The 23,200-nt window shown below is 35.5% G+C and overlaps 2 protein-coding genes across 4 annotated transcripts; one reads left to right on the top strand and one right to left on the bottom strand.

The window, feature by feature from the left end:
* The first annotated feature begins 662 nt into the window (after window positions 1-662).
* LOC131656222 (calcium-binding protein CML38-like) lies at window positions 663-1,191 on the top strand. The gene has a single exon (XM_058925980.1). It carries the CDS (start codon window positions 730-732, stop codon window positions 1,153-1,155), a length of 426 nt encoding a protein of 141 aa, XP_058781963.1. The 5' UTR covers window positions 663-729; the 3' UTR covers window positions 1,156-1,191.
* A 5,277-nt stretch (window positions 1,192-6,468) lies between these two features.
* On the bottom strand, window positions 6,469-21,654 carry LOC131662067 (uncharacterized). 3 transcript variants are annotated; one of them, XM_058931751.1, is made up of 28 exons: window positions 21,450-21,654; window positions 21,156-21,348; window positions 20,922-21,049; window positions 20,708-20,824; window positions 20,279-20,425; window positions 19,596-19,973; window positions 19,339-19,493; window positions 15,834-15,955; window positions 15,622-15,713; window positions 15,249-15,495; window positions 15,100-15,157; window positions 13,671-13,819; window positions 13,494-13,564; window positions 13,224-13,394; window positions 12,431-12,502; window positions 12,166-12,267; window positions 11,776-11,865; window positions 9,998-10,073; window positions 9,834-9,927; window positions 9,654-9,723; window positions 9,144-9,323; window positions 8,130-8,252; window positions 7,969-8,052; window positions 7,694-7,878; window positions 7,468-7,606; window positions 7,329-7,388; window positions 7,056-7,160; window positions 6,469-6,965 (listed from the first exon to the last, which is right to left on the bottom strand). In XM_058931751.1, exons 1-28 carry the CDS (start codon window positions 21,576-21,578, stop codon window positions 6,852-6,854), a joined length of 3,651 nt encoding a protein of 1,216 aa, XP_058787734.1. In that variant the 5' UTR covers window positions 21,579-21,654; the 3' UTR covers window positions 6,469-6,851. The 3 variants fall into 3 exon arrangements, with proteins under 3 accessions (XP_058787734.1, XP_058787733.1, XP_058787735.1); XM_058931750.1 differs by having other exon boundaries at window positions 19,339-19,973; XM_058931752.1 differs by lacking the exons at window positions 20,922-21,049; window positions 21,156-21,348; window positions 21,450-21,654 and having other exon boundaries at window positions 19,339-19,973; window positions 20,279-20,456.
* Window positions 21,655-23,200: the final 1,546 nt, after the last annotated feature.

Below are 23,200 nucleotides of genomic sequence, written 5' to 3'. Positions count from 1 at the left end.
AATTTTTAACTGGTGCGCGGGCCGGACCGGCAAACCATGGCTCGATTTGTCACCCCTAATCTTATTGAAGGCCTATTCGGTCGCATCAAATTCTATTTCAGAATGTTACCAATCATTTCTAATTCTCAAATGGAATAAAATTCAATATAGATTAACTCAACACATAGATTGTTAACACATAATAAAAATATATATATTAAAATTAAAAACCTTGAGACAAATACACTCCCTAATATATGTCAACATGTCAACAAGTTATCTTATAAATAAACAATTATAATATTTTTTGTTTCAAATAAATTAGTTTTCAATTGAGTGTAAGGTGTTTAATTTTGGTCTTTTAAATTATTGATTTTTCTCAAAACAAAAATTGATTTGAAAACGTACGTAATGTTAGTACGACAAATTAAGGATCCCGCGTTGAAGTCATTAGGAAAAGATTCCATTTTTCGTCGGCACGTTTACACTTATCAATTTCTCAACCTCATCATATGATTATGTCCAAAACAATAAATATCTCATTTAATTAAAATACCATTTTGGAACATTCCCAGCAACTTCTTATTGATCTAGTAACTTCTTTCTTCAACACAATCGCAACACGCCACCATACACTAAACCGACATCATCAAAATATTTCTATATATAACAACTTACATTCACATTTTATTAACATCAACCCTTTTCACGAGAGCTTTGTTAGAGATATTCATTATTGCAATTACGTGTATGACGAAGAACGCTGGATTCGAGCATGTTATAAAATATTTTGATGAAGATGGTGATGGAAAGGTTTCACCAGCAGAGCTACGACAGAAGCTGATACTATTGGGAGAAGATCTTTTGTTGAAAGAAGCTGAAATGGCTATTGAAGCTGTGGATTCAGATGGTGATGGTTATTTGAGTTTGGAGGATTTAATTGCTTTGATGGAGGAAGGTGGAGAGGAGCAAAAGTTGAGGGATTTGAAAGAAGCATTTGAGATGTATAATGATAGTGACAAGTGTGGGTTTATAACACCAAAGAGTTTGAAGAGGATGTTTAACAAGATGGGTGAGTCTAAATCTGTTCATGAATGTAAACTTATGATTCAACATTTTGATTTGAATGGGGATGGTGTACTTAGCTTTCATGAATTCACAATTATGATGCAGTAATGTCATATATACTTCATCTTTTCATTCTCATTCTAATTCTGATTCATTTGTGTGTAAGTATTCTTGTACAGTAGTTGGGCAGATTTTATTGCATTAATATAAATACAAATTTTAGCTAGTTTATAAGTAATAATCAAAGTGCTATTTTATTTGAAGACACCATATTAAAAGAAAAGAAGAATATAAAAAAGGGAAATCTTACCAAGACCCTCCAAGCACCTAGAAAAAAAACAATAGTTAGACAACTTAAATGTAATCCTTTATAATTAAAAGATGAACTTTATTCCATCAACACTTTGATTGTATGCTTAATTTTATGTTGCCAATTTATCCCTGCATTGGTTACTTTCTCATTATCTCTTTTTAACCCATTGTTGGGGCTATAAAAGATGTGATGAAAGGAAAGTTTAATTTTGATGTGGGAGACGAGAAACTATAATTTATTTTATCAAAATTTATGAAAAATCCATCTATTGGATATTCATGTTGTCAAATTGGTGTTATTGATGAATGTCTTAGAGAGGGTTCATCAGACCTACCTTTGTCTGATGAGTTGGAGGCATGTTTGATTGATAGCATTCAACTATAGAATGACAAAGTAGTAGCGTATAAAAATTGAATAAAAATTTCATTACCAAAGCTTCGAACTAACATACAGTCCAAAAACTAAGAATTGGGAAAATTTCAGAAATCATTTTAGTTACAAGTTTTTAGATAAGGAATCCAACCATTTTTTCATTATTAATGTTGATTTAGGAAAAACTGAAAAATATTAAACTAATAATTGTTGTGAAGAAATGCCCTAAAGTCATAAGGTAGACTTGAAAAGAATAAGTCCTTCTGCCTATATATAAGATATTATTAAAAGAATGTCACTACTATGAAAAATACACATAACAACCGTTACGAAAGATCTATAATAACGGTTGAACAATCGTTGTTATATAGGGTGTGGTTGTAAGTAGATTATTTACCATCACAGTCTATTGTTCATGGTAGTAAATGTTGGTGATTTTAGTATCATCAATGTATTTTGGTAATAATGTGATTTACTGTAGGCCGATGCAATTATGCGTTAAGCTTGAAACGAGTTAGGGTAGTGCGGAGTGCACGCTCGTAGAGCCAAACGTGCAATTGAATACGAATAATAGAAACGGGGTTCCAAGGGGCGAAGCCCCTGGCGGGGTGCGGGGCAGCGCCCCGTCGGGGTCCAAGGGGCGGAGCCCCTGGCGGGGTGCGGGGCAGCGCCCCGTCGGGGTCCAAGGGGCGGAGCCCCTGGCGGGGTGCGGGGCAGCGTCCCTGGCTGGGGTCCCGCTGCCAGGTCAGCGGGCGGGGTGCGGGGCAGCTAGAGCTGTCAAAATGGGCCGAAGCCCATGGGCAGGCTCATTTGGCCCGAAAAATTTTAGGGCCTGGGCCTCATTTTTCGAGCCCATTTACATCCGGGCCTTTTTTATCCCGGCACTAAAAAGCCCTAAAAAATATGGGTCGACCCGTATGGGCCATGGGTAGTCCACCGGCCCGAAAAAATTAAATATTTTAATATAATTAAAATTTATCCTTTCCTAATTATAATTATTATAAAAATTTATAACATTTTCTTGTTATAATTATCATAAAATTATAATTGTCATGAATATTTATAACTTAAAATTTGTTGGAACGAATTATTTAATTATTTGTGCTACATTATATAATTTGTGATGTATTTTGAATAGTTTAAATTAAATTAATGTGTTGTTTTACATTTTAATTATTAACTTATATGGATTATTTAGAAATTATAATTTTAGATATAAAATTTAATATATATATATATATATATATATATATATATATATATATATATATATATAATGTATTCTTGCATGCAATTATATGGTTACTTACAAAAATAAGGAGAAAATTTTAATTTCTTATAGAAATGGGTCCGTTTAGGGCCGAAGCCCATTTAGGGTCGGGGAGCCCGCAGCCCAGACAGGGCCGGGCCTGAGTAGTAAAATTAGAGCCCATTTAAAAATGGGTTTTTTGGGCCCGGCCCTAAAAAGCCCGAAGCCCATATGGGCCGGATAGCCCATATTGACAGCTCTAGGGGCAGCGCCCCGAACGAAATTTTCGTTTGAATAGTTGTACCCTTTCCCAACCGACATAACTGTTTTACCGAACAGGTGCGTCGTTTCCCAACCAACATAACTGTTTTTACCAAACAGGTGTGTCATTTCGGTTTCTATTGTTGATCTCCTATATAAGGAGTCATTTGGCCTCGGTTTCGAATACGAAAAACATACTTCCTCTACATTCTGATCTGTTCTCCATTGTCAGAAACAGATTGTTCTTCGAGAATTATCCCCGCAAAGATTTCGTGAACCCAGACAAGAATAGGGTCGAAATACTTTGTTCGGAAAGTGAACGAACACGATTCTTGAAGATATCCAGGATTATCATACCTATAAATAACAGTAAATTGGATAGCATGTTACATGCAATCACGGTTGTATTAAATAACTGTTGTTGTATGTTTTTTATTTAACAACAAGAACACCACCACCAACAACAACGACAATAACATCAACATCATCAAGAACAACAACAACAACAATAATAATAATAATAATAATAATAATAATAATAACAACAACAACAAAAAGAACACAAGAACAATAACAATTAACATTGCTAATTTGAATCCGTATTTTCCTTGTCTCATTCAAGTTGGAGATGTGATGATGGAGTTTTGAAATTTGTTAATGAAAGATTTGATGTTTTTGAGTATTGTTTATGGAAGAAGTGATATTTTTGAGTTTGGTTTAGTGGAGAAATAGATTCATAAGTGAAAGATGACGTTTGGAGGTAGAGGAAGAAGTACGTTTAAGTTAGATTCTTCTAAGTATTAGGTTTCATGCGGATCACTAATGGTAGTTTTTTAAGCGTTGATACTCACTAGATGGACGACAAATATTTGTTTAAGGACAGTGAGACACTGCAGGATTGCACAGCATGTATCTGTTCGAAGAAAAAAGAGACAACTATTGCAGGTTCCTGTTACCTCTAGCTCGGTTGATGAGGAGGCGTTAGGTTCTGGGGCCCATGTTACTTTGCCTTCTTCTTCCTCTTCCCGTAACAGGTGAGAGCCCTTCCTCATACATCTCTATCTCCATTTTACGTTGATGACTGAGTTCACATATTCAAGCACCCGAGGTTGTAGAGGTATGCGAGTCACCCGAGATATCTTAGACACTAAAGGCGCCTGAGGCATCCCATGCCCATAAGACAGCGGCGGCACCTGAGTCATCCCAAACCTAGTGGGCACCTCGGCACCTCAAGGTTTTGAAGGAGGTTTGTCAAACTTATCACTACTGCTTCTTTATCCAGACCATACTGCCAGACATATCTGAGACAGAGAGGTAAACTTTAGTTTGAATTACTCATTTGAAGTTATGTTTGTTGTAATATTAAATTATGTTTGTTGGAATCATTCTTATTAAACTATGTATGCAGAAACGTGGTCCGCTAAAATTCATCAACCATGGATGGAAGATTATTGGCCTGATTTCGCCTAATGAGTTGTAGTTTCAGGAAGTTTTGCAACTATTTGGGTTGCGAGACTTGTGGAAGACCGGTTATGTTACAGCTATTCATGGTTGTTTAATGCGTTTGTAGAGAGATCGCACACGGAGATGTCATCATTCTACCACATGGTGAGATGTCTATCACATTGGACGATGTGTTGTGTCTGCTGCATCTTCCAGTTAGGGGAAACTTTTAGATCATAGGAAGATTACCAAAGACGAGGCACTGGAGTTGATGGTGGACTATTTAGAAGTTAACCCAAAGACTTATGGAGAAATTAGATTTCACTTGAAGGGCTCATGCTAGGTTTAACTTCTTGAAGAAGGTGTTTACAAATGAGATACTAAGAACACAGCAAGTTGTTGGTGATAACGAGCAGGTATGGCAGTATAAAGTGTATGCTATGAGAGCATACATTTTGTATTTAGTTAGCACTATCAGTATCATTTTTTGTTGACAAGAGTGCCACTTATGTGGATGTCATCTACTTGTGGTACTTTAACGAATGAGAAAATCCATGAGTACAACTGAGAGGCCGCTTGTTTGGTTAAGTTATCTAAAGGATGTATGTGAAAGACGAAGCAAGTGACTGACAGTATCACATATTTTACAATAACATTGCTTGATCTTGTAGTGCTTGTGTTTAATTAAATTATTGCATCGTCGTTATTAACTAATGATTTGTGCGTTCCTACACTTTTCAGACTTGATCCTCCAACACCTCCCTCTGTCCCAAATTATAAGAGAAAATCATTTTTTTGATTCATTGAATAATTAATGTATTTGGTCTATATATTGACCAACATTAATTATTCAATGAATCTAAAAAGTGAATTTCTCTTATAATTTAGGTCAGAGTATAATATACAAAACGAGTAAAAAGTTAGACAATACTAGTATCTACAAAAATGATGTAAACATAAAATGAAAAAAAGAATAAATAAAACATAACTCTAAATGTTATAAACCAAAAAAAAAATTGAAAAATTGTCATCTACTTCATTAGTACCATTTTTTTAAAGAAAAATGTTTTTATTGGAATTCGAACAGCGGCCACATGTTTTAAGCTTAAAAAAAAAAAATTGATTTCAATGTCTTTTTTATAAGCTCCTTTTATTCAATTTTGTCTTTCAAAAAAACTACCTTTTTTATAAGAATTTTATAAAAAAATATGTTTAGCCCTCCATCTCTTATAAGGGGAAGAGAAGTAAAAAAGTTGAATCAAACAATACCTTAATATAGTCAAATCATAATATACCTTATGACTATGATTTGAGAATCATTTAAAAATACTTGGAATTTATTGTCTGCACTAGATTCAGATATACATCTCCGAATGTTTTACGGAGATGTACTCCAAAACAATCTAAAGCTTAACAAATAAAAGTTCATCCAAAAATACATCTCCAAAACAATCTAAAATATAACAACTAAAAGTGTATCCGGAGATGCGTCTCTAAAACAATTTAATATTTAACTAAAAGTGTGTCAAGACCGAAAATTGAATATTTTTAAAATTACATAGGAAGCTTTTCAGGTACATAGGGGAGTTAAGAAATTCTCAAAGATTTCTTTAAAATTCTCAAATATGTTAAAAAATAATAATAATAAATAATTTTAGTATATATATATATATATATATATATATATATATATATATATATATATATATATATATATATATATATATATATATATATATATATATATATATATATATAAAAGAAAGAAACGGACAAACAGTCATGAACTAAATGCTTATTGTTTCAACAAATTCCATTAGGAATGAACAATAAATATTTTCACAGGGTCATATATGACTATTCCTTTTCTAGTGACACTTATAACTTAAAAACATTCAGCACGTCATCTGGCATTAGAAGCCAGGGGATGAGGAACAAAAATAAAAATAAGTAAAGCCTTGCCAAATTTAACTAAAGCTCCACTACTCCTTTCAAAACCCACCATCCCACAGGTAAAAAAAACTTAGAAAACCTATATTTCATTTTACAACCGAAATGGCTCAGCCGCAAGCCCTGCAAGTCTCAACAGTCGAGCAAAACTACAAATACGCATGCCTGCTTTTGCAGGAGCCAATGATGAGGGAACATTTTGTACAGAGGATAAACTCACATGAAATAGCTTAGTGCTTTCTTAACTCTTGAACCACCTTCTCCATAGAGTTCGTTCCATTGTAAAAGCTCCGTCATATTAACGGATTCAGAAGAAACACTTGCACATACCTGATTCAATATAGACATTTAAGGTTAATTTTGTTTTGGGGTTCTAAAAGGCTGGAGGGAGATTGTAAAAATGGTTCCTTTCACGTGTACCTGTTGGTGAGCATGTTTAAAATCTTCCATATTTAAAGATCGGATATCATCACTTCCACGTAATGCAGGTGCAGGTCTACCTTCTGCTAGAGCAGCAGCAAGATCCTGTCATGCATCAAACATGTTACAGCACAATGAGTAATTCATGCAAACATGATTTCAGATTTACTTATTTAAACAGAGCACTCTAACTGTTAATTTACAGTTAAGAACAATGACATACTCAGGGTACCTAGCATGATGCTAATGCACCACCATTCTAAAGAACCATACCTTTTTTTCCTTTTCTAATATTTCTTTAATAGGACGGTGTGCAGCAGTTACACATAAGTTCTGCAATAGAAGAGTAAGCATTAAGGCACCGATAACCCAATTCTTAAATAGTAGAGTAAAAGGAAAAAGAACACCCAACCTTGAGATCACTTCCAGAATATCCATCGGTCATAGTTGCAATTGCACCCAGATCAACATCAGCCGACAGATCTTCTTTTGCAAGTATAACTTTTAATATTTTTGCTCTATTTGGAGCATCTGGTAAATTTACCATTAATCTGGAGAAGTTCGAAGACCGAGAGAACTTCAATATCTCCCAAAAAAATAAACGAAAAAGGATCAAACTAAAGCGTGAATGAACTCACCTCCGAGGCAGCCTTCGTATGACAGCCTCGTCAAGGTCATAAGGTCTATTGGTGGCTGCGAGCACAAGAACTCTTTCAGTATCCTTTGTACGTAAACCATCCCAGTTCACCATGAATTCATTTTTCATCTTTCGCATGGCCTCGTGCTCCCCTGGATTTTCCCTCCGGCCCAACATGCTATCAACCTATACAAGAAACCATACTAGTTATCTCAGTAATCTATTTTTTAAGGGATGAATTAATACAAACCAGCAGCATTTTATAAAAAACCTTACTTCATCAACAAATATCACACTGGGCGCAATTTTACTTGCCAGGGAGAAAACGGCTTTGACGTATTTTTCACCCTCACCAAACCACTGAAGGAAAATATGGAGATTGCTAGTTACGATGAATATAAAAAAGAGTATAATAAACACAGTGAAGCAAATCTAACCTTAGATGTGATGCTTGACATGGAAATATTGATGAAGTTTGCACCGGCGTCGGTAGCAACTGCCTTGGCAAGCATTGTCTTACCTGTTCCCGGGGGACCAAATAATAGAATGCCCTTGCATGGCTGCACAATAATTAAATTAAAATTAAATCAAAATGTACTCTATTTGGATGTTCATTTTGAAGAGCAGTTTATGACCGATGAATCAAAATAAAGGGTAGCATTGAAGCAACAGTCAAGAATGTTCTGTTTTACAGCCTATAGATCGGTAATGAATTTCAATCCTCCCTGGACCCACATGGCATAAGCTTTTGTAGAACTAGGTTGCCCCCATAATGGAATAGATTTATTGAAAAAATTTGGATGAAATTTTCTTCTACAAAAACCAGCTTTCAAAACCAATTGCATAGTGCAAATGCTTTTAGTTTTTCAGGTCGAACATTAAGCAACACGGGCTATGTAACTTGAAGAGAGATGTTATAACATATTGATGGACTCTGTAAGACTGGACAAGTAGACCAACACATGATAAAAACTTCTCATTGTTTACACTTTAGTAATCAATACATAACACAACCAATTTTGAGGGAAATAGGGACAAGCAAAGGATGAAGGTGAAAATAGGACTTGGAGAAGTGGGTCATCTGAGACTGAAGGAAATTTAGGAGTATATCCATATTTCACTATTGGATGTTGTTCATGAACCAAACATAGATTAAGTAATTGTGTTGTTAAGTCCTTCAATTTTTAGCAAATCAAACATAGCCACAAAGATTACGAATAAAAAGACATCGCAATTTACAAGATATAGGTCAGATTTATCGTCTTTCTTTTCCATCCCCCACTTGGAATCAGAAAGATTAAATTCCCTCAAAAGCATCACAAACTCAATAGAATAGTTAGAGAGAAGGAAGGGGACAGAACATTAATAACGATGTCTAACTCAACTGTTTAATGACACATACCACATAGTAGTAAAACAAATAGAATGTATGTCAATCAGTAAAAGAAAACCTTGGTTAACTGCCCCTTGCAAAAAAGCTCAGGCCTCTGTAAAGGAAGCATCACCAATTCCTTCAATGTATCCTTAACATTTTCAAGAGCTCCAATATCATCAAAAGTAACACCAATGTCACTAGGTGGAATAACATCACCCAAAAGCCTCTTTTCAAATTCGTTTTCTGTTACAACGTCCTGATTTCATAAAAACACAAGCAAGATGATTCAAAATGCAGTTTTTGTAAAAAAAAAATAAAAAAATAAAAACTGATTAAACTTTTCCAGTAGAATTCCTTCAAACCAGTTAGACAATAACAGTGTTGTTAAATATTGGCCATGACAAATTGCAGTGCCAGATTTTTTTTTACCACTGCCATGGCTAAGTTGTGAAGGATGGGAGCACCGCGGTGGATTTTTGTCTTACTGCCATGGTCTTACATCCGCAACCAATAATACTGAGTGGTAAATTACTACCAAAAGACACTATTTCCAACAATCAAAGCAGAAAAAGTTCACAACAATCACCTTAAGAGACTTCTTTAGGCTCTTCGACTCGTTCTGGATAGCCTGTAAGATCCCAATTCCATACTGGATACTGGTAAAATAAATATTTTTTATCAAAAGATTGATAAATTATTAACAAATTTGTAAAGGTAGCATAATATTTCAAATAACAAGCAGACGGAAGCACAAGCTAATAATTACCTCTCACAAGACAACACAAGCTTTGCATCAGCTTCAACATCAGAATTCTGCATCAGATGATGGCTTAAAGCCCAACCAACAATCTTCTCTGAATCTGCAAGATAGTAAAAATGATATAGCAGAGATTTCAGCAGCAAATCCGCAGATACTATGGTAAAACGTACTTTCATTTGTAAGTGTCAGATCCTTGACAGACAAGGCCTCAAGTTCTTCAGATTCCATCCCACTACGGCTTAAAACCTACAAAAAACATTGTTAAATTGTGATTAAGAGGACTGTGACTGCGATTATAACTAATAAACCATGAAACAGTTAAACTACAAACTAAACATGGTCAAATATGGAATGTGGAACCATTGAAGTTAGAACAAAATGAAATAAGGAAACAAAAAGATACCAAAACAGAATGATAACCGACAAAAGGCTATTAATAACTCTCATGATTGTCAGACCCGCGAGTGCACTCATAGAATCAAGAGTTTACGAGTCTAGAGGGCCAGAATAAGTTAAATCGCAGGTAGACTCGTATAGAATCACAAGCCTATGGTGTGCAAACTAAGGGCAATGTTGAGCAGGTTAGTATTTTTGCTACCAATGCTATATTGGGGTAGCTGATGTTACATACTAATGGTGCCAATGTTGAATTAGGTGGAAGTTCAAGCAATCCAAATCTGCTCAATGATGAAAAATGTGTTTCACCCAGGGCAGAGTTTGATGATGATGATGATGATGATGATGATAGACAAGATTTCATAGGCGCTTGGGATGTTTGAAGCCATTAGCATATATGTTATATGATGTTTGCTGTATGTAGTAATAAGGAACTAAGAACTTAACTACATGCTTTGCTACTTTGCTTGCTTTATTATGGTTCTTCTTGATAACAAGTTTATTATAGAGTTTGAAACTTTAACTTTTATGTTAATTGGTGTTCTATTATGATCGTATCATTTTCAGGGTTTTTTTAGTCAACTTCAAATTTTCTTACTCTTACGAACGAGTTAGTATACACTCATGAGTCTGACATCCTTGATGACTCCAACTAAAATAGATATCAAATTAAAGTTTGTCTAGCTTCTTTTTTTTTAGGTGCATCCTGTTTCTAATATTAACAGCTTACATCACATCATGACAGGCACAGCACAGCACATGAAAAACTCCAAAAATTTCTAAAACAGACAAGGAACTAATCGTGTACTATATTGCCACCATGAGTACTACACCCAGACTTGAGTCATACATCATTCCTGCAACTATTCATACTACTATTTTTCTTATTTTTCCTTTGGTATTCTTTGTCATAGTCATACCCGAACCCAACAATAAGTAGAGCTCTCAAAATGGGCCAGACCAAAAAGCATAAAAAATGAAAGGCTTGGGCAAGAAAATTAGGACAAATTTATTATCCGGGCTTTTATAAATATTAAATGTAAATCGGGCCGGGCCGGGCCAAAATAAACATAGCCCACAAAGGGCCAGGCCTGGACAACCACTTTGTAGCCTTATAAACCGAGCTTTTTGGCCCGGCCTGCATAAAGCCCGAGCCCGTCACGAGCCCCGTAGCCCGTTTTGATAGCTATAACTATATGTAACAAGGAAAACAATTAGAATACATGGCATACTACATTTTACATGGCCGTTATCTAGCATTGATTGAAAGGAAAAGAATGCCAAATTTAAGATCAGGAAATATATTTCAACTTCCATTACTGGAAAAATAATTTGTGTTCTATTGTATAGATATTACTTGGAAGCAACATCAAAAATGAAATGTATTGGATATTTCAGAAATGTTCAAAGAATATATACATTACTGGAATGCCTAGTTCCAATAATGAAAATGGCTCTTAAGAAAAGTGCCATATGTGGACACCTAATATGAAGTATAAGCCAAAAAATATACATGTTTGAATCAAATTGAAAATTGCACAAAGTTACTTACAGTGCGCAAATGGTGCAAATTTCCTTTGATTTTAAGAGTCTCCACATCTCGATCAAGTTGTTGTTTCCATGATGCTAGAAGCGCCTCATCCTATAAAGGGGAAGATAATATGACTACCATTGACGTAAAATAAGTTTTTATTAGAGCTCATGATTGGTGAGTTGAATCCTTGCAGTGTGGCCCCCCTCATTTATAGAATCAAAGATAGATTTCAACACTAACTATGGACTCAGTGCATTATCAATGCTTCGAGCCCAAGTTTAACCCAACAGCTTAAACTTGTGGAATAATCAGTTTGGTCTAGTGGTTTTCACTTAGTTTTGGATGTGCAGCCTTTTTTCAAAAGAAAAAAGAGAGGAAAACTAATGAAATGCAATTCACTGTACAAACCTGTGGCATGTGAATTGTTACTTTATTTGGAAATAGCTTAGTCAAAGTTTTGTTTGGTTTTGGGACTTCTTTCCCCCTGTCATGTAATCTTCCAAAACTATCCTGGAAAAAAATGAGATGTGATGTAATTATAGCTGAGAAAGTCAGAAAGAACTTAAGCTGGGTTGCATGTAACAGCACAAACAAAAGATAATCATATGTAGGTAATTCATGTCTCATTCATCCCAATATAAGACTGAAATAATTAAGGAGATATAGTTTGTACCGGGAAAGCCAAGTCAAGAAGAGCAGTTTGATTGCTGCCAAACTTTGTAAAAAGCAAACCCCCAGGATGTGACTGCAAGGGAAAATTGTTATGCATTAGCCTCACACACAGTTGCTTATACACATTCATTATGTGGTTTCAAGTGAAATTTGTACTTTTCTCAAAAATCAATATAGTATATTTATGCATTTTTATTTCTTCATTATTGTATCTCAACATTATTTTTTATTTTTTTAAAACTTGTATAGTGATGTTTTGTTGTGAACTTAAAAATTTAATTTTGTACTAATACATTTTATAGAAAAAATTTATTTATTATTAAAGAAATGCTAAGAATACTCTCTTTTCAACATTCTCTCGAACACCCACTTTCTTATTGTTTGAAACATGTGTGGGTCCTACCACTTTATGTGGGACATATTCTCAAAGTGAGGACCCACACATGTTTCAACCAATAAGAAAGTGAATATTTGAGAGAGTGTTGAAAAGAGAGTGTTGTTAGCATTTCTCTTATTATTAACATACCCCTACCTTTTTTTTTTTAAATGCCGTATCTTGTACCAGTATCAGTACCCGCACCAGGTACTGTACCCATACATATGCATCATATATCTAAATATTTTGAAATGCTATATGGATATATAAAACATGGTTCAGATTATCAAGCCATGGGTTTAAAGTCTTTTTGTGCAACTGCGAGTTTGTGTGTGTGTGTGTATTTATGCTTCTAATGCCTCAATGCAAACGGCATTTTAGCATTACAAAATAGTTACCCTTTAAACATAATGATTACCTTCTCCTTTCGACTGTCGGTGTGAGTATGTGAACCTATTACCACCACATTGTCAGGAAGCTTTTCAAGCTTACTTTTAAATGAGTACGGATCCCCATTTCCTACTATAGACTTTTCTGCTTCTTTCATGAACAAAATGAAAGGTGAATTTCTACTCTCACTAGTTACCACCTGAAACAGAGATAAATAAACTCTTATTGCAAGATTAACGCACAGAACAATGTTAATGTTGTTAAAAGACGTATTTACTAGATCAGAGTAAAAGGCAACCTCAAACAACGTATTAATAAGTAATTTGTCGAGTTCGTCAATGCCACTGTTTTCCAATCGAAGATCAGTGACTGAAAAGAGAGAAGGACAACTTCAAGATCTAGGACCAAGATAATGCTCCGAGAATATATAGTAACAAGGTTATATTTGTAGTTTATTAGAAAGGTAGGGCATTACCGTTGCAGAAAAATCCTTGACCTCCCTCACAGGCACCTCCAAGATCAACTCCATCAGGTATAGGCTTATCAAATCTTACACCAATTTTTGACAAGGGATTATCATCGAAAATTAAAACAACTTTCCCTCGACTTCCATTAGATGGACCCCTGTACATGTAATTGCTAAGCAAAATTATAACCGAAAATAATAACAAATGTATTTGTTTGGTATGAGTGGGAAATGTTTGAGAATAATGGGATTTACAAAAGAGAGTAGTGTGAAGGAACTAAACAGAAAACAATACGGGGAGAGGGAAACGTGCTAGGATTCTTCAGTTTAGTATACACTACTAGGAGCTACTTTGGATAACTTTTCAATAAGCACTAATAAAAAAATATAAAACAAATTAAATGATCTTGCAATAACCAGTGTTGTCAGAATCGCATGCTGGGATGCAGTGCAGGGCTGTACGACTCTAAAGTTTTTGGTGCTTGAAGGGAGCTGATTCAAAATGGAATTGTCGAACTACATTGCAAAATTGTAGGATCTCCGCATCGCTACTAGCTTAGCATAGACATTTTCTGTATCCGGTTTTTGTAACCCCTTTTATTGTGCTAGTGCGCCCCTTCCCTCCCCCTCTATGCTAGCTGATATTTGTGCAAAGCTGTGTGCAAAGTGCTTCTCTGGTCACTGTTATGAGACCTGAGATCTATCTACAGTTATCTACAGAGCCCTGTCTCGCCTCACCCTCTCTCTGGTGTGGCACAATACAATGTGAATCTAGGTTTTCCTGCTGAAGAGGAGAAGATCCTGGGCCTGGCCCGACTTATTTTTATTTATTTTTCTGTTGATTAATTTGTTTCTGAGGAATACAGAAATGGGCTCTATGGCCCGAACACTTTGACCCCTCTCTTGTCTTGGTTTGCTATGTCTCAACAGGGCCAATCCAAATCATTTAACAAATAAAAATGTAAGATGCAACTATAAATTATGTTTTTTCTATCTATATATATATATATATATATATATATATATATATATATATATATAATAGTATAATTTTGCTGTTTGGTAGGATCTTACGATACGTGGTACATACAATCCTCCAAGTTATAATCTTTCATCCTCCTCACAATCGTAGTCCAAATTACATGTCTGACAACATTAGTACTAACAAAGACATCTAAATAATAGTTTGGATATTAACTTCTTCACTTCAGTTTTTAAAAGTTTTCCCATTTATCTTCTCCATAAGCACCAATAAACTTATAAAGGCGTTTAGGTAAATTAAGAATCAAATATTTATCTTACTTGAAAAGCACTCATTAAACAAAAGAGAGTCCAAACTGGGCCTATACCATCTGATAATTTGCAGAAAGATGTAGACAGCAATGCATGTTGATGAAAAACAGAAACCGATTCAGAGCAATTTAGTACAAACTTGTACCTTGAAGAAGATGTCTGATACAAACACCCAGAAGATGAACTATACTTAACCCGGTCGCCTGCAGGATTATTATTATTATATGATAAATATAATACTTTGTGATAAAACTAATGCTTCGTAAGATGCAATAAAAACAGAAGAGCACATACCTAGTTTAAACAAACAATTTTTAGCTGTTCCAGATGTAGATGGTACATTATCAGCTTCCAACTTAGCTTGAGATTCAAGTCCATGTGGAGTAGGTGCATTTGAAGAGCTAGGTGTATCTGTTTCACTAGCTGGTGGATCCATGCTCTTAGCTGTGTCTGTGGCTGTAGGACTTTCTTTGGCGCAGCTGCAAGATTTATCGGCAGTAAATCCATCTTTGAGAAGCTCAGCTTCCTTAGAAGATAAACCCTATTAACACAACAAATAAAAAATTCATTATCAGAAGTATTAGTAAAAAGAAAACTTAAAAGAAACATTGAAGAAAAGGTACACAAGGACTAATTCAAATATCAGACCAAGGAAACTTAATCTTACACCCAAAAGCAACTGGCTATCGAATATGAGCAATTTAGCACCGAAGTATTTTGCAAGTGCTTTTACAAGCATCTCCTGATATATTTCTGACCCTGCAAAATCAAATTATAGAATTGAGGGGAGAAATAAGTTGATGCTAAAGTAGGCAAAAACCAAATTGAATTTACTTGTATTGACCAAGAGAGAGAGCAGTAGTGCAAATAACTACAAACCTGCAGGTCCTGAAAGTAGAATACGGGGATTTACGGTGGTGAGATCTGTGGTATATTTTGCATGCTCTTTATGCTTCAGGTGTATAAAACAAGCTGCAATCAGGACATTTTTTGTATTTTCACTACAAAAAGATAATCAGCAACGAAGTTAAAAAAGAACAACATCAAGCAAGATGCACGGACTCAATTAAATCATACAAATAAAGAATAGTATTAAACTTGCTGTAAAGTATCTCAGAAATTTTAATTTAATAAATATTTTTAAAATCAAGATTTTAAATTGCAGATTGCATCCCGTGATGCAAACACAATTTCAGTTGCAGAGGCTGCAACTACATTTGGATATGCTAAGACAAAGCTAACAAATTGATTTTGGATCGCCAATAATAAAAGTGCTATGTTTGGCATAACTATATTTTTTTTAATAGAAGAGAGAAAAAAGGATACCAGAGTTTACATGCTTTTAGTAGAAGAGAGAAAAAAGGATACCAGAGTTTACATGCTTTTAGGCTCTTTTACATAACATTGCAATATATATAGATATAGAATACAAGAGAATCTAGTATCTATTATATACTACTAATTAAGAAGCTGCTTCTATAAGACATTTGGTATTCTCTTTCAATTCACAAAATAAGACATTTGGTAGTCTCTTTCAATTCACAAAATAAGACATTAGGTATTCCCTTTCAATTCACAAAATAAGACATTTGGTATTCTCTTTATAGTTGTAGATAAATCTTCCTCTCCATATGCTTGCTGTTTCTTCTTCAATTAACTTTTATTTTTCCAACTACTTGAGGAGAGATTAGCAACATTACACATTGGTGGTTTATTTAGCTGGGAATCCTGGCATCCTCGCTGATCACACCATATGTACTCCAAAAATGAGACAAGTCTTATGTCCGTATCTAGTAAATAATATATTGGCTAAATCCAAAAGGAGGCAAGGTTTTTGAGCTGATGAGAGAGTGGTCAGTCAACTTGTAGTACCCAATAAAATGGGTTTATTTAAGGCTTTTTTGAGGGTGATTAATTAGTAATTATAGACTTCAAAATGAAAAACAGAAGTACGGAAGAGGGAGAAAAATAAGGTTGGGTTAGAATTGAATAGAAATATTGATTAGTTGTATACAAAATTATGACATATAATCCATGTTTCTGACTACGCCTACTAATAAAAGGCTTATATTTTTATTGATGCCATTGCCACATCTGGTCTTAAATTTCGTACTACTATGTTTGAAGTCTATATAAAATAATTAAGATCAAAGTGCTACAATGGTCAAAATCCACTTACTAGAACTTCAAATGGTATAACCAAGGTTGTCAAGATCGAGATCTTAAATAAAATCGGGAGAGAATAACAAAATCGTAAAATATAAAATCGTAGAAAATCGGAAGATCCTACCCAATTACTTTTGTAAGATCAAGAGCCGGGGTAACAAGATCATAAAATATAATATCACATCAAAAGTGTAAGATCCTATACTTATATGAAAAAAATAATAGTATATATTGGAAGTATTTTTACATGATATATGTTAGTGAGAAAGTGACTCTTTTTCATATTTTTTAGACACGTATGATTGAGTTTTTAATACTTTATTACTATCACGTGGAACATTTGTTAGACATTAAGGGCATATTTGATTAATTACTAGAATTATCATAAGTCAAATCGTTAAACCAAACCATCCGCGCGAGATGTTAATTCTCTAAACTCCAAATCTAAAACTTCATCAGTTCAAAAGGCATGCATTCATCTCCACCGATCTGTAATTGTTGTGCCTCTGAATCTTGTCATCTTTCTCATGTTTTAATGGTGGTGGCCGGAAAACAATTGATCATGGCCGAAACTACCAAGATCGCACAAAATCAATGATTTTATGATTTCTTTCACAACTTAGCTACAACACAAGATTCTACTTAAGATCCGGATCGTTGGGGGCGAGTGAAATCGTAAAATCTTAAGATTTTAAGATCTAGATCGAGATCTTGACCTATGTTGTTAATATCGGAAAGCGGCGCGGCGCGGTCAACCCCAAAATTGGAGAGGCGCGGATACCGGGAGCGGCGTGGGCGCTATTTCAGTGACGCGGACACTAAAAAATAGGAAATTACATGCCGAAAGCATACTAGCAATGTCTATTTACTTTTGTCTACTTACTTCCTAAAGGATTAGTGGTGTGAATAAAAACAAAATGGTTGTGGGCCCTAACGGCTAGGCCCACTAGGATCCAGCATTACACTCATGAGAAAAGAAAATGCAAAAAAAAACCTAGCACTAAGGAAGGCGCCGTTCCACCCTTCCCAATTAATTCTCATTAATAATGTAATTAATTACTATTATTTCAAATTAATAATCCAAAGCCTCAAAACAAAAACAAATAAAGAAAAAAAAGTCAGATGCTCTCTCTCCAGTAAACCGTACGCTCCCCTATTCTCTCTTCCTTTTCATCGTTTTTTTTCAAGCTTTTTCCAGGGTGTTCTCTTCGTTGCCGAAAATACCGAAAACAAACGCAACACAATGCAGAGATGGTGAAGACGCTGAAGCAGAGAGATGATGAAGGTTGGGCGATGGAGGAAGAGCGAGAGGAAGCTAGGGAATAGGAGAGAAGAGTCGTATGTGCGATGGATAGGAGAGAAGAGTGTGCAATGAGAGAAGAGCAACTACTGAAATTGCTTTTTAACCGTTAGGGTTTTAACGTTTTAAAAGCAACTGGGTGGACCCGACCCGCGAAATCAGGAAATCGGCCGCTTCAGCCGCACCCGACCTGCGCCGCTCCAGCCGCTTCACCCGATATCGCGGTCGCTCAAGCCGCTTCACCCGATATCGCACCGAACCGGTACAACCGGAAGCGGCCAAGCCATTTTTTCCGCATCGCTCCGAGATCGCGGCCGCTCCAGCCGCTATTCACAACATAGATCTTGACATCCATAACTAAATTACTATTTAATATTTGATATCATCTTCTAATGTTTAGAAATTTTTTGACTCAGTTATTTCGAATTAATACACCAAATTAGATGGCAACCTAGTTCTAAAATAAATTTCTGGTTCATGTAGAAGACCTTCAAAGAAGGATGTGACTCCTTGTGGGCCTAGTAGAGGTGGCCCTAGCATGCATTTGTAACAGCCTAATTTTAAAACTCAAAACTGTGACCTCCTAGGAGAAGGCAGCAACTCCAACTGTTGTACCAGAGCACCCATTCTTGTTGTAACATAAAAGCAACTTATTCCATCTTGCACAATTATTGACATTCTAGAGAATGCATTGTGTAATAAAAGTATTTTTGTAGCACATTATTTGATATGAAAAATAAACGATGTACACAGATTACAACATAAAAATCATTTATTTGGATGTAAAAGAAAATTAAAAAGGTATAAAATACAGCAGTAATACAAATAACAAAAAGACATCTAAATTCGCCAAATATAAACAATATCAAAACAAAGCTGGAAATAACATGAAAGTCGTTGAGCATGGACTAGTTATACCTTAAATAGTATGGGAAGCTGTCAAAGGACACTTCTAGTTCTTTTCCATCCAGTATTGCAGCATGAGCATCTTCTTTGAAAACAGCACTACGTACAGATGTACCCGAAATCGATGCGGCTTGTGTATCCTCCGCCCCATTTCTTTCTTCCATTACCTGTTTACAGATACTTTTGCTCAATTTCAGTTTACAAGTAGTAGATCCAGCTAGAATCCTGAATAAAGGCCTTAGCTTATCATTCACCCCAGAGAACTTTACATTGCCTGGCTCTGCGCCTGCATCCTCTGGATCGTAATCCATAGGAGAGATCTTGTTGCTAGCCTCAGCATCAGCAGCTTTATCCGTTCCTATATTTGGAGTTGAGTTGCCTTCCAGACCATCAAGCTCAATTTCTGTACCATCAGGGAGAACAGTATGAATAGAAACATCAGCACCCTGGTGAGGCTTACTGGCAGGCTGAGATGGAGATTTCCATCTTTTAAGATCTTGTCTGAGGTTAGAAAGAGAAGCCAAGATAGAAGCCCCAGCCACGGCTGAAGGGTCTCCACTTCTCCTTTCAAGCTGCATAAATTTACCAACGCCACTCTGAACTTCTGCACCCTTAGCTGCAACCTCAGTGTTTACTTGCTGAAAAATCTAGATTAATATAAATCAAGGAAACCCTTGGAGAAAGAGAGAGACATGCCGACATATATATAATTACTTGAGAACGATAACTCCCCATTAGAAAAGAAAAAAAAAAGGAGGGATGAACGAAGAGCATTAATAAAAGCACGCAAATTAAGGATTTCATGAACAGTAATTATGTCTAGTAAAAAAACAAATTTTAACTTTTTAAGAAATAAAATGCGCGATTTCCAATATAAAGTTTCTATCTTTAGTACAGTAACAAATGCATAAGGGCGCATGTTAGCATTTCTCGTAAATAAACAAAAGGATACATAAGAATGATTTCCATGCAAGCCGAAAACCACCTCATCACCCGAGTTTAGCGCGCAGCAGGTATTCTTCTTGACAAGTGTCCCATTGACTAGCACAGATCCTTTGCTACCCGTACTTTCTAGCACAGCCACGTCACCTCCCTCGCGCTGATCATTTCGAGAAACAACAGTAATCATACTGCACATACATATCTAAGATATTCACCCCAAACAACTAGAAGGAAAGGAAAAAAAGGAAAGAAAGCAACCAAGCACACATCTCCATGTGGAATTGTATACGCCAGAAACATTTATGAAACAAAAACCAGAATAGTCGAGTATCGATCGCTAAGGTGTGTGCTTGGAAAAACCTAACCATAACAATAACCATACCTACCACACACGGAAAAAAAACTGCCGCGAAAAACTTACATTACTCCCGAGATATACCTGTGTATGTTTGATTTTGCATAAATTTCCACTTATTGTATGATCCTTTAAATGAAAATTGCAATTTCTACTGGAGCCAATAGTGAAGTTGGGTATGGAAATGGGAACATTTGGATGCTGCAGTAATCAAATACATTTCCAAGTGAACATTTCGGATTGCTTCTCAAAAGTATTTCAACTAATACAATAAATCAGGATGAATGAATCAAATCACCTGTGCAGACTGTGACAAAAGCCGACACCAGGGAGCTGAAGACTCGAGGATTGGATTTTGTTTTTGATATAAACTCCATGAAGAGAACGAAGCCCTAGGTTTATCAGCTACCAGAGTCGGCAAAGAACCTTTTTCATTTTCACATTTAAAAAAAATTTAAATAAAAAACTATTAATAATAATAATAATAATAAAAGTAACCGAAAATTGAAAAGTGTGAGTGGTAAAGACTCACCGTCAGCGATCGGCGGTGTTGCCTCGATTTTATCATCATCAGCGGTGACCGGTTCATCGATCTGAGCATCGGTGGGAGCACATTCTCCCGGATCGGCGGGAGGTTCAGGAGTACGCAAATCCTTGGAATTCTCCGTCGGAGATATCGATATCGGTTTGTCCGAGGAAGTAGCAGCAGCAGCACCATTGTCAGGCTGAGAGAAAAACAATCAATCAGAGAATCGAATCGAAGAAAAGTGAGAAAGAAAGAGTGGAAGAAGAAAACGTTAAAGATTGAGAAAGATGGGAAAAAAACCTTCTGGCGCTTAGGGGAAGGAGAAGGAGGTTTGTCATCGGAAGATGAAGAAGGTCTTTTCGCGGTGTTGTTGTTGTTATTAGCGGCGGGGAAAGATCCACCACCACTGTTGCGTCTCGTTGAAACCATCTTCTTCTGAGAGAAGAAGAGAAAGAGAAATTGAGAGTGAAGCGATATAATGATTTTACGATTTAATTTTTTTTTTATTTGTTTATATATATGTTGTGAATTGATTAATTTTTTATTATTTTTTGGATGGTTGGGGACTTGGTTGGGAGTTGGAACATCATGATTTGGTGCACAGTACAGCACTTTAGGCGACGGTGTATGTTAGAGTTGCGGCTATTGATTGGGACAAGGTGGAAGCGTAATTTAGCCAGGTGGTATATCGTGCGCCGAATTATTGTGCTAGATCCTGGTCGTTCGGTTCTAGTTGAGTTATCTACTGTAATGTTTTCTTTCGGCAGTGTGCCTGGTTGGATGTTATGATTTTTTATTTTTTATTTTTATAGCATGGATAAATAAATGGAGGATATATGATCTTTTACTTAATGGTGCATCAATGGTCACCAGATTTTAATGTACCTATTGTAAATATCGACAAAACAATGGTGTGGGGAAAGATGGTGAGTTTATCACAGTGTTGTGTGCGCTAGGATATTATATGAGAGATGATGTATACACTTTGAAAGTTATTCATGAAAGATTTGTTAGTATGTTCGTGGAAGTTTATATTACGAATGTGGTTGTTGGTCATATATGTTAGATAATGTGCAATGGGCTTTTATTATAGTTGGGCTAAGGGTATTATTGTCTATTTATATTTTACTATATATTAACTTAGTAAACCTTGTATTTGATACTTTGTTATTTTTCTAATGGAAAAACCCTAGCCGCTTTCTCTTTTCACTATTTCTAATATTAACATGGTATCACAGAGCATGGTTAATTCAGGTTCGGTTATACGGTATATTTTTGTTGCTTCCACTTCTCTTTGCAATTGTTATTAGGTGGTATAAATTTGCATCAGTTTATTTTATTTTAGTTTGTTGACGTTACTGTGAACGTACCGGTACAATAGTGGGGTGATAATTGTTTGGTTTACTGTGTGTGAATTTGTTTCTACTCATTGAAAGTCACTTGGCTACTGTTTATTGAATTTGGAAATACTGTTCATGATGATCTTTGGTTTGTCTACTGTACGTGAACTTGTTTCTAGCCATTGAAAGTCATTTGGCTAATTGAATTTGTATTCTCAAAATTTGAAAGAAGTGTTCTTATTATTATTTGATCAAATAATATTGTTCTCTCACAATGGCTAGTGATAAAGATGACTCTCTTCAATCTATTAGTGTTCAATTGAATGGAAAAAATTATTCACATTGGAGTTATGTAATGAAAAATTTCTTGAAGGGAAAGAGAATGTGGAGTTATGTTGATGGAACCTCTCTTAAGCCTACCGATAAAAAGGATGGGAAATATGAGAAGGAATTAGAAACATGGGAGGTTAATAATTCAAAGATTCTTACCTGGATTAATAATTCAGTTTCTCAGACGATAGGCATGCAACTTACAAAATATGATATTGCTAAGGAAGTTTGGAATCATTTGAAACGTTTGTATGTTACATCTAATTTTGCAAAACAGTATCAGTTAGAGATTGATATTCGGGCCCTAAAGCAGAATAATATGACTATTCAAGAATTTTATTCGGCAATGTCAAATTTGTGGGATCAATTGGCACTCACTGA

The sequence above is a fragment of the Vicia villosa genome, linkage group LG3 (genome assembly GCF_029867415.1).
Source record: "Vicia villosa cultivar HV-30 ecotype Madison, WI linkage group LG3, Vvil1.0, whole genome shotgun sequence".
NCBI classification, from domain to species: domain Eukaryota; kingdom Viridiplantae; phylum Streptophyta; class Magnoliopsida; order Fabales; family Fabaceae; genus Vicia; species Vicia villosa.
The sequence above is the reverse complement of the archived record's forward strand: the minus strand, read 5'-3'. Positions and strand labels throughout refer to the sequence as shown.